This window comes from Lycium ferocissimum, chromosome 11 (assembly GCF_029784015.1).
Source record: "Lycium ferocissimum isolate CSIRO_LF1 chromosome 11, AGI_CSIRO_Lferr_CH_V1, whole genome shotgun sequence".
Taxonomy (NCBI): Eukaryota; Viridiplantae; Streptophyta; class Magnoliopsida; order Solanales; family Solanaceae; genus Lycium; species Lycium ferocissimum.
Window position 1 is genome coordinate 20,313,688 of NC_081352.1, and position 11,453 is coordinate 20,325,140.

An 11,453-nucleotide genomic window follows, 5' to 3' on the forward strand; every position below is an offset into this window, starting at 1 on the left:
CTCTGAAGAATCTGTAAGAAACAACTGTCTCCCTCCGATAAAAGAACATCCCAAAAGATACACACACACACACACACACACACACACACATATCATACACGTATACCTATGCGAACTGATCGGTCACCATGCGTATCTACAAACTACAATCCAAAATAGCATGTGCAAGGGCCGATACTGTCACAGCCCAACCGGAGGACTATGATGGACACCCGTTAAGCTGACCTCCTAGATGCCACTAAACGTACATGACATATCTGCTCATGCTCATTCTGGGCCACCTGAGGGCACTCATAACATGATCTGTTGACTGATAGATGTCATAAACTGGAGGGTCACAGCCCTCAAAAGATATATATAAATACATGCATCACTAAACTGAACCGAGGTACAAGCCGACAAGGCTACCCGATAAAACTGTGTAACCAAACATGTGCTGAGTGGACCACACTGTCTGACTGAATATAAGCGTCTATGAGCCTCTACTGACATACTGGACATGCTGCGGACAGGATAGGTCCTCCGCCCTACCCATAACATCAGGACACATACCCGATCTAGACGGTAACTCCGACAAGAGAGGAGTGCTCCATTATTAAGCTGAAAAAGCAGCCTAAGGATGCGATCTGTCTTCCTGGCTATCTGAACCTGCGGGCATGAACGCAGCCCCCCACACAATAGGGGAGTCAGTAGGGATAATGTACTGAGTATGTAAAGCAGAAGAGTAACATACACATAGAAGTCATAAAGAAAATCTGAGAATCATAAACTAAATTGATCGACCGAATACATCCGTATGTTCGACTATCTCGAACATGTACGTATGAATGCATCTGTATGTCTTACTATCTGAACATATCTGTATATCTCTGCTTACTAAAAATGCCTCTGAGGGCGTATGATATGCGATGCATAGGTCATAGTGCCGAGGAACGTTCGGCTCGATCCCTATCCCATATAGGCCCCTTCGGGCATAATAGCATAATGGCCTCTTCGGGCATCATAATCATCATCACTGTGCACCAGCTGATCAGGTGGTAATGCGTATATAACGCCTCGCCCATTTCCCCATATATATATATACACACACACACACACACACACACACATAATATACGCGTATATAACGCCTTCTGGTCACGGGTATATATATATATATATATATATATATATATATATAGACACACACACATAATATACGCGTATATAACGCCTTCTGGTCACGGGTCAATATGCATATATTTAAATGAATGCAATGCATGAATGTGAACTAACACAATCATGATATAAAACTCAGGACCCATGAACAGAAGGAACAATTATAACAAGGGGTATAGGATCATCAAGAACTGAGATACTCCTAGTACTTCTAAGAGTAGAGTAATATGGAGACTCGATTACTCGTTGTTCTCTCATGTCATAGGATCATGCCAAAATGAAGGAAAGGGAAAGCCTTAACATACCTTTCGGTAGCCTTAGCCACTTAACGTTTATCCTTCCAAGCTCGTAAATCTACACGTAAACCATCCATATTATCATTAGGCTCAATATCATACACTTGTCTCAAGCATCCAAATGAAATATTCTTAGAATCTGTCGAAATTCGGGCAGCATCTCCCCTGTTTATATGCCTAACCCAAAATTATAATCCAGCAACCAACAAAAATAATAACAATACCAACATCAACCAAAATATTATCAACACCAACAGTGTCACACCCCTACCAGGAGTATGACGGGCTCCGACCCGTAGGCCGGGAACCACCTGACTTATCCGTTACTTTGAACATTATAAACCATAACTCAAAGAACACCTGCATGCAGAAAAGGCCCAACATAGGAATATCCGATCGTTCAGCACATATGTACATATGCGGACCGATAAGGTCGCCACAACACAACAGTATATCATAAAGCCGGCAAAGCACGAAGAAAGTATCGAGCTCAAAATAAGGCCGACAAGGCCACCAATATATTATACCATAATATGAATCGGTGGAGCTACAAAACATCTAACTGTACACACACACGTCTACGAGCCTCTACATGGAATACAAATGATCATAAGGACAATACCAAATAGACTGCAGACCTTCGAAGAAAGTGGAGTGCTCCGAGATCCGTGATAGAAGAACCTACGGGTCTGATCCGTCTCCCTGCCTACCTGCGGGCATGAGCGCAGCGTCCACAAGAAGGGATGTCAGTACGAATAATGTACTGAGTATGTAAGGCATGAATAACAACATAATATAGATATGAAAGGTAACATGGAATATGAGAGATAACCTGTACATCTGGATGCCTCATAAGGCGGATGCCATGCATGCTTAGCCTTAAAAAAAAAACTTTTTCTTGCATACATATATATATAATATCATCATCGTAACGTACCCGGCCTTTTCAGGACTCGGTGTGTAACGTACCCGGCCCTTTCGGGACTCGTGTGTCATACATGCCCCTTTCGGGACTCGGTGTGTAACGTACCCGGCCCTTTCGGGACTCGGTGTGTAATACCAACTAATCAGTGGTTGCACAATAGGTGCCGTACTCGGCCGACTATAGCGCGGCTCGGTGTAGTAAAATACATACATATATATATATATATATATATATAAAGCATGCATGAGAGCCAATAAAAGCTATAACTACTTCGGAGTGACGTAAGGTCGGTAACCTCCGATTTTCATTATGGAATTATCATCATCGCTATATCTCACCTTGAAGGAACAATTATTATAAGGTGAGATCAATAACAATAAATAAAATTGATAAAATCATGGAATAATCTCAATATCCTCATAATAGTATTAACATCATAAGCTTTGAAATTTCTAGAATTAAAATCATCACCATCATAATCATCATAGAAACATTCTCATCTTTAACATCGTCATTCATATTGTAAAAACATGTCCGTTGTTGTTGTCATAAAAGCTTATAGAATCATAAATCTTTGACTCAGAAAATAGGGACATTTTGGAAAATATTTATGGATTATCAAGAAATAAGTCATGCCTTTGAATTATGAACTCTATGAATCGTGAATTTCTAGCTTTTGAGAATAAGAATATTCTTGGAAAACATTTATGGATTCGCATAAAGGGATCGTGGGACATTTGGAAAAACACCTATTGGATTCATAAGAAAGGAATCATGCCTTTAGAAGAAAGAGACTAGCCTTAACATACTTGGAAGATAATTTCTCGACTTCCAACTTACTTTCTGTCTTGCAATTCCCTTAAGATCATTCGTAGCCTCGTAATCTACATATACGACCATCCATACTATTGTTAGGCTCATCGTCATACGCTCGTCTTAAACCCTTAATTAAAATCCATTTAGAATGCCGAAATTCGGCAAAGATCTCCCCTGTTTATATGCCTAGCCCGAGATCACAATCCAATAACCAACAACAACAACAACAATACCAACATCACAATAATATTACCAACACCAATAGGCTCCATAAAACATTCCATACGATGTTTTCCAAGCTTCTCAACTATTCAACTTATTATACGACTATTTAATAACTTTATCTCCGTAAATAAACTAAAATTAATATTAATAAGGAGAGATTCATACCTTATTCTTGCTATAGCAGCAATATCTTCAATATTCACTTTGAATCCAAGCCAATTCCGCCGCAAGACAATACTATAATCGTGACTACACGTTGTCCGGACCTCGATTAATACTCCGTAGCTTGAAATCTCTCAAAATCCTCGCTTTTATGTGATATATAAGCTCTCTTGCTTTGGCTGAATTTTCTAGAATGTTTTTGGGAAATTTTGTGCAGAAAAATGGGGTTTTTGCCCCTTATATAGGTGCTAAAGTCGGCATCACTGTAGCACTGTAGCACTGTAGCAGCACTATAGCAGCGCTGTTTCTGCTCTATCAGCTGAATTTGTAACGTCCATAATTCTCTACTCCCACATCATATCGATGAGCGGTTTGTTGCGTTGGAAAGTAGACTCGACGAACTTCATTTTAAGCTTTTGAAATGCCTTAAAACTCCCCATATACCTCGAGATATACCCCTCCAAAGTTGACCCAAAATTCTGTCCTTAATTCTGTCAACTTGTTCTAAATTTTGACAAACTTATTTTCTTTGATTTGCTTGGTCGTGGAATCTTCCAAAACTCCCCCTACATGATATTTATCATTTATTATACTTGGTAATGGTCATGTTCTTGTGTTTCAAGATTATCCTTCTCGATTACGACTTACGAGATCGTAATTCATCCTTTACTTCATTGTTACGTACTTCCCATGGCTTGTACCTTCCAGAACTTTATGGGACGTCTCCAATGCTCCATTACTACGGTGATGTACGTGGCATTCTCATGCTCTAAAAGTGCGGGGTATAACAAACAGGTTCCATAAAACATCCCACACGATATTTTCCAAATTTCTCAACTAACCATAACCATATCCACAATACCATAATCAAGGAATTATATTTAATTTAATCTCAAGTTAGTCCAAAACCTCCTTTCAAATTCACCTCATGCCCATCAACTTCAATTCAACACTTTATGGTTTTTCTCCTATGATTCTTCCCTCTCTAAGAATTGCTAAACCTTTACATCATCTTAATCATGTAAATACTAGGAAGAACATACCTTATAGTAGAAGAACTTCACTTTATTCACCCCTTTCCAAGACCAAGTCCATCACCACCTTGAAGAGAAACAAGAACAATTACCTTCCATGGATTTGGTAGAAAGAGTTTGGAGAAGTGTAGAGACAATTTAGGGAGAGAAGGTGGTAGAAAATTAGAGAGAAAAATCAGATTTTCGTTTTTAAACTTTCTGATTTTTACTGTTCACACCGACTTGGTACATTGTTTCAATTGCCTTAAATTGAAACAATGTACGGAGTATTTAAGGCAATTGAAACAATGTACCAAGTATGTAAGACAATTTAATGTAACTGAGGAATCAATGATTACCTGGAAGCATAACTACCTATCTCTGTCTCATATCATGTATGCAATGCTGAAAATAATCCGGCCTCATGTGGGGTTCGGTGTGTAAGCGCATAGCCCTGAAGGCAACGTGAATGGCCCGAAGGCAGTGCATAGCCCCGAAGGAAAATGTATCTTTATATAGCTCGGAAGGCAATGCGCATATCTGTATCGCCCCGAAGGCAAATGCATAGCCCAAAAGGCAAATGTATCTAATGATGAATGCACTGCCGAAGGCAAACGTATATGATAATGAATGCATAGACGAAGGCAAACGTATATGATATACTCTCTATTTCTCAACTAGATATGGCATACTTTCTAACTGACTTTAGACGCTCGACAAGGAATAACTGCAATACAAATAAAATGGAACCACATAGAAATAGGAGCTCTACGAATCACTCTTCTCGTATACGTTATGATTGACTCTTGTTTGTTATGGACTCATGCTAACCAAAGAAAGAGAATAGCTTTTACATACCTTTTGCTCTTGGATCATATAGGAACTTTTAGAGAAGGTTTGGGATTTGGAAATATGGAAAATGAAGTTGAAATGGTGAACCACCATTTTATACAATTTAAAACAAATCCCACTGCCTCAGATATACGGTGGAATATACGGACCGCACTTCACATTTATTTGACGAACTTCGACGATATGTATTCTCTTCGACTCGTTTAACCTCTAAACCTTCTAACATTTACTAAACAGGGTTATAAACCTTTATCGCCTCAGGAATTAACATGGATAACCATTTATAACCTCGAAGATAATCTCACTCTTCGAGCTTACGCCGATTAACTTACGACGAAACTGAACGTACTAAAGTACGAGATGTAACACGCAGACCTTACCCCTACCTTTGTGGGGGGTAGATAGGTTGTGTCTGATAGACCCTCGGCTCAAGAAAAACGTTTTCCAGCAGAGTTTCAAAAAAAGAAATGCAAGAGTAATTTTCACTGCCAACCTCTCGCACCTCCTCAATACAGCACCTGTGCTCCTCCTCTTCACATGCCCGAACCATCTCAACCTTGCTTCTCTCACATCTTTTCCACCACGGAGGCCCCTCCCACTTTGCCCCTGTATATCTTTGTTCCTAATTTTGTCTCTCCTAATATGCTTATGCATTCATCTATATGCATTCTTTTTTCTTCTACCTTCATCTTTTGAACGTGAGAGTTCTTGTCTGACCATCACTCAACCCGTACAACATAATTGATCTAATAACCACCCTATTAAGAATAAAGAAATTCCAGATAGAGAATACTTCCCTTTTAATGGACCCTACATACACGAACTAAATTAATTAGGCCAGTAAATACCGACTATCAAATTATTATTGAAAACCCAATCCGTTGAACATTAAAAAGGACTGACGGCCCTGAAACCTATAAATCTAAGCTACTTCCCTAGGACGATATTTATTTAGAAATGATTGCAGAAAATTATTCCTAAGCCTTCCACTTGAAGTATGGAGACAGGCTAATGCCCTCAATTAGAATTTAATTTAGCCAAACTCTCAAAAATTCACAACCCCAAATTGTTACAACTAATTACAAAACAAGTGGTCAAGAAATAGTATTTGCCGGTTTGGCAGTTAGTTCTTAGAAAATCAGTTATTCCTTGGGTTTTTGTCCCTACGTAAACAGACCCAATTGAGAAAAGTCATTTAAATAATCTCCTTACAGCATCTACAATTGGCCCAAGATAATCAAATAAAATATCTAACTCTTCCACTTTTTCATCTTTATAAGCCAAGCAAATTCACACTTCCCTTACTCCTCGAGCCTCTTTACATTCTATACTAGTCTCCTACACAAGCCCTTTTTGTTAGTACAATTTTTTCCCTGGCTCTTTCGACTATGGCTATAGTCACAGTAACCACTCTTCTCATATTATTTGTGTCGTTATCCAATGCAATTGACATGTCCATCACGACCTACAACAATAATAATTTCGAGAAATTGACACGGATGAGTAATGTGGAGGTCAAGGGTATATACCAAATATGGCTGGCGGAGCATGGGAAAACATATAATGGGCTAGGAGAAAAGGGAAAAAGATTCGAGATTTTTAAAGATAATTTGAGGTTCATCGAGGAACATAACAACTCCGAGAACCGGACTTATGAGCTAGGATTGAACCGGTTTGCTGATCTCACAAATGAGGAATACAGGACGATGTTTTTGGGCACGAGGAGTGATGCTAGGCGACGTGTTGTCAAGTCCAACAATGCTAGTCATCGTTATGTTTTTCTTGCTAGCGATCATCTGCCGAAATCAGTTGATTGGAGGAAGAAAAACGCAGTTGCTCCTATTAAGGACCAAGGAAGTTGTGGTAACTCTTCTTCTCATTTTCTTTGAATGAGTATTGCTACGTACTTTTATTTTTCCAGTCAATATTCTTACTTGCAATAAGTGTAGGATGTAACCTTTTGGTACGTACCTTGCATCCGATACATATATCTATGTAAATAACACTATTGAAAAGAATAGAAATAAGGGATAAATTATTAAAAGATTCTATTAGCTACGAGCTATATATTTAACGACGGATTCAAGTTTTCATAGAGTGTAAATTTACAGGTAATTAGTGCAGTAACATAGACAGTGGAATAACAACTAGTAAGTGATAGATAAGCATTCAGTTAAATTAGCTTGCTTCCCCAATAATATTATTAGTTGTTGCTCTAAATAGCATCCATTACTAAAAGTTAGAGCCACGGACGATAGATCGTTGTTGAAGACATAATTAAGTAAATAAAAATGTGTACTCTCTAATAACAGCTTAAGTTTTCAGATGAGATGATCTAACACTTTAACATGATAACAAAACAAACAAGAGTCCTGAGTTCGAGTCTCGCCATCATCCATTACCAAAAAAAGAATTCCACATACTTGCTTATAGAAAAGAATCATGCACACACATGTAAGAGAGCATATTGGAAACATAAGTAAGTTAATAAAAGTATGTTGTATATATCTAACAACTTAGCATCTAATATAAAGACTTATGATTTCGTACATAGACCTCTGAGAGAAATGGCTTGATTTTGGTTGAAGTTTGTTCGGGTATTAAATAATTTAGGGACTTTTACACTGCATAGCTACCCACGAAAATAATAGTCGGCAAATATATATTTTTTATACTATATTAATGTATATACATATAATTAATATACATATTTTAGTATATAACTAGTGTATTTTTTGTATATATGAATAGCGGTTGTAATTATTTTTAGCGAGCGGCCAAATATGTAATTTGTCATTAATTTACAGGGAGCTGCTGGGCCTTCTCAACCGTGGCTGCAGTAGAAGGCATAAACAAGATAGCAACAGGAGAAATGATCACTCTATCGGAGCAAGAATTAGTAGATTGTGACAAAATGTATAATGATGGTTGCAATGGTGGCCTAATGGATTATGCCTTTGAATTTATCATTTCCAATGGTGGTATTGACACTGAAACTCACTATCCCTACAAGGGCATCGACTACAATTGTGATCTTCTTCGGGTAGGTTAATTAATTCCTTAAAGCTTCTATTTTAAGTAAACAATATATATGCATGCTTATTCAAACGCTAAAAACAAGTCTTCTCTTGTTTTAGTGAATTTAAGTATATACGTCGAAAGTGTAAATACTTTTTATTATCACCAAAGGCGGACCCATACGTATGTAACCTCTACTCGCGAAATTACACTAGTTATGTTATTTTTGTTGCTATTGCGGATTTACGTGCAGTGTATGGTAGGGGGATCACTGGACCCCAGTGAACTCGAAAAAAAATCTTGTATGTATATGTAGAGGGGTGTACATGGACCGGATTGCTATGGATTTTTTAAACACCAAACCAAACCAATTGCGTCGGGTTTTTAAATTTATACACCGAACCAAACCAATAAAATTTGGTTTTTCAACCTCGGGTTTTTCGGGTTTTTTTCGGTCTTGATACGAAACATATAACTTTTACTTCAAATATTTCTTTAGTTCTAGTAAGATAAAACTATATGATTAAGGTGTTTCTTAAGAAAATAACACAAAATGTGAGAAGAGTGATGACATTGTATTAAAATATTTAACAAAAGCTAATAAAATCGGTTAAAATAAATATTGCTATTTAACAAGCCATAAAGAAAATGACCATAACTAAAAATATTAAGTCATGCTAAAATAAGTACGGCTAGTAAGTATTAATTACATGACAAAGAAAAATAACTTAAGTTATGTATTTTCACTTTCTAAATCAATTATGCAAAACTAAAGAATAGATATACAACATTATTGTCATTCCTAGTGATAAATTGAATTTCTTTTATTAGCATTAGTGTTGAGTTGGTTTTCGTTTGGACTTTATTTGAGTTACTAACATCCGTAGGATATAAAACTTATTGACGTTCAAAATTCTAAGTTCAAGCTTGAATAATATGATAATAGATGAAAAACTACGAAAAATTTAAGAAATATTTATAAATTACATTACAAATAAATATATTTATGTATAAAATATTTTAAAAATTAAATACATGTAATGTCGGGTTGGTTTGATTCGGTTTAACTCTTTTTTAGTTAAAACCGAACCAAACCAATTATGATCGGGTTTTTTTTTTCAACACCAAACCAAGTCCAACCAAACCACTAGTCCGGTTTTTTTCTTGGTTTGACTTGGTTTGTCGGTTTACTTTGTACACCCCATATATGTATATATACCTTGAAAAACGAATATATATTTGATTAGGCACTTAAATTCATAAAGGCTAGTTGGAGGTACTAGTCAAGTTTACCGCTTAAGTGTTGCTTGTGTTAGATGTGACTGACCCGAGTTTTACTTTACCAAGGTGCTTCCCTCACCTTCAAATCTTCGGTCTGTCTCTCATTGTCACCGTAATTTAATCTATGATAACAGCTTAGCACCACCAATGAAATGATAGAAATTTAAATATAACTACCTTATGAACTATCTGATTGTGTAAATATTAAGATTATATTAACTTAAACTCTTTATTAATTTGAAATGTCGCAGAAGATTGCAAAGGTTGTGAGTATAGATGGTTACGAAGACGTGCCAACAAATGAAAAAGCACTTCAAAAGGCTGTGGCACACCAACCTGTTAGCGTAGCGATTGAAGCCTCTAGCAGGGCTTTTCAGCATTACTCCTCGGTAATTCATAACCTTAATTATAATGTGAAGTCTTCTTACTGTTATAGTGAATAAGTTTCATCGATCATACGTGAAATTGATTCCATTTTTCTAGTACCCACAGGAACATTAAAAAAAAAAAAAAAGTACAAAATGAACCATGAAAACAATTTTTAAAAATGTACATTTATGATAAGTTCACCAACGCCGCCACAAATAGTATATAAATGGACACTGCATTCACTGACTTAAAATCTTCAATACGTTTATATATGTCGTCAGGGCATATTTACCGGGAAATGCGGAACGCAATTGGACCACGGTGTGGCAGTGGTTGGCTATGGCAGGGAAAACGGAGTGGACTATTGGATCGTGAGGAACTCATGGGGCACCAATTGGGGCGAAGATGGCTACATCAGAATTGAGCGGAATATAAAAGATATTAATTCTGGTAAATGTGGAATTGCTATGGAGGCTTCTTATCCAGTTAAGAATGCCAGAAACAAAGTTACTGTTGGAGAAGTGAAAATTTTAAGCAGTGTCTGAAGAAACAGCTGCCACAAAGTGGATGGCTTGGGTTACAACTATTTTGTGATTTTTAAGTTGATTAATATTAACTACTGTACGTAATTCCTTATCTTATGGCGTTGTTACTCCATGAGCATTATTTGGGAACTTTTCTTGTAACGCATTTGTATTAACATTGTATGTTTATTTAATGACGACAGTGTTCATTTTATGTGTTGACAAAGTAAAAATGAGAAGTCAGTGATATCATATTTACTTGATTAGAGTACTTACCAACCAATGCTTTTGCATGGCTTGCTTTTCTTTATCGTACTATTCTAGATTTTGAACGAACATTTTATTTATCAAGTTTGAACTCAGTGGAAGATATTTTATTCTAATATATTCTTTCCGTTTCATTTTGTATAGCACTAACATCAAGCTTTCCATTTACTGCTATTGATCTACTCTTATAACCATAAATGTATTATGAGGCGTTCAGAACCACAAGTTCTAATTAACGGACCTATAAATTTTTCTCTTAAGAATAGGTGGGAGTTAGACTACTGTATGGTATAAGGATTTTTCCCTGAAGCAGCGATAAACAAAGTTTGCTTTGCTATACAGTAACTTCCCCAACATAGTTGGACCATTCAATTTCCAGAACTAAAACAGCATCGGATTCTTTCCCCGTTTTTTTTTTTTTTATTCTTACCCTTTTCTTATGATAATAATCAATTATTGCAAAGGAATCACAAAGTAACAACAAAATGAGTACCCAGCTAAAAAACGAAAAAAAAAAAAAGGCAAAAGGAGAGATCTTGAGGAGTAT

The 11,453-nt window shown here is 36.7% G+C and overlaps 1 protein-coding gene across 1 annotated transcript; it reads left to right on the plus strand.

Annotated features, from left to right (window-relative positions):
- Window positions 1-6,768: 6,768 nt before the first annotated feature.
- Window positions 6,769-10,853, plus strand: LOC132037858 (cysteine proteinase COT44-like). Its single transcript, XM_059428492.1, has 4 exons — window positions 6,769-7,310; window positions 8,255-8,490; window positions 9,998-10,135; window positions 10,397-10,853. Exons 1-4 carry the CDS (start codon window positions 6,836-6,838, stop codon window positions 10,658-10,660), a joined length of 1,113 nt encoding a protein of 370 aa, XP_059284475.1. The 5' UTR covers window positions 6,769-6,835; the 3' UTR covers window positions 10,661-10,853.
- The last annotated feature ends 600 nt before the right edge of the window (window positions 10,854-11,453 follow it).

What these genes read in the sequence shown, in the direction of transcription:
- LOC132037858 (XM_059428492.1), top strand. Translation starts at nt 6,836, where the DNA reads ATGGCTATAGTCACAGTAACCACTCTTCTCATATTATTTGTGTCGTTA. An exon ending in ACAATTGTGATCTTCTTCGG is followed by an intron (nt 8,491 to 9,997) that starts GTAGGTTAATTA and finishes GAAATGTCGCAG; the next exon opens with AAGATTGCAAAGGTTGTGAG. An exon ending in CTTTTCAGCATTACTCCTCG is followed by an intron (nt 10,136 to 10,396) that starts GTAATTCATAAC and finishes ATATGTCGTCAG; the next exon opens with GGCATATTTACCGGGAAATG.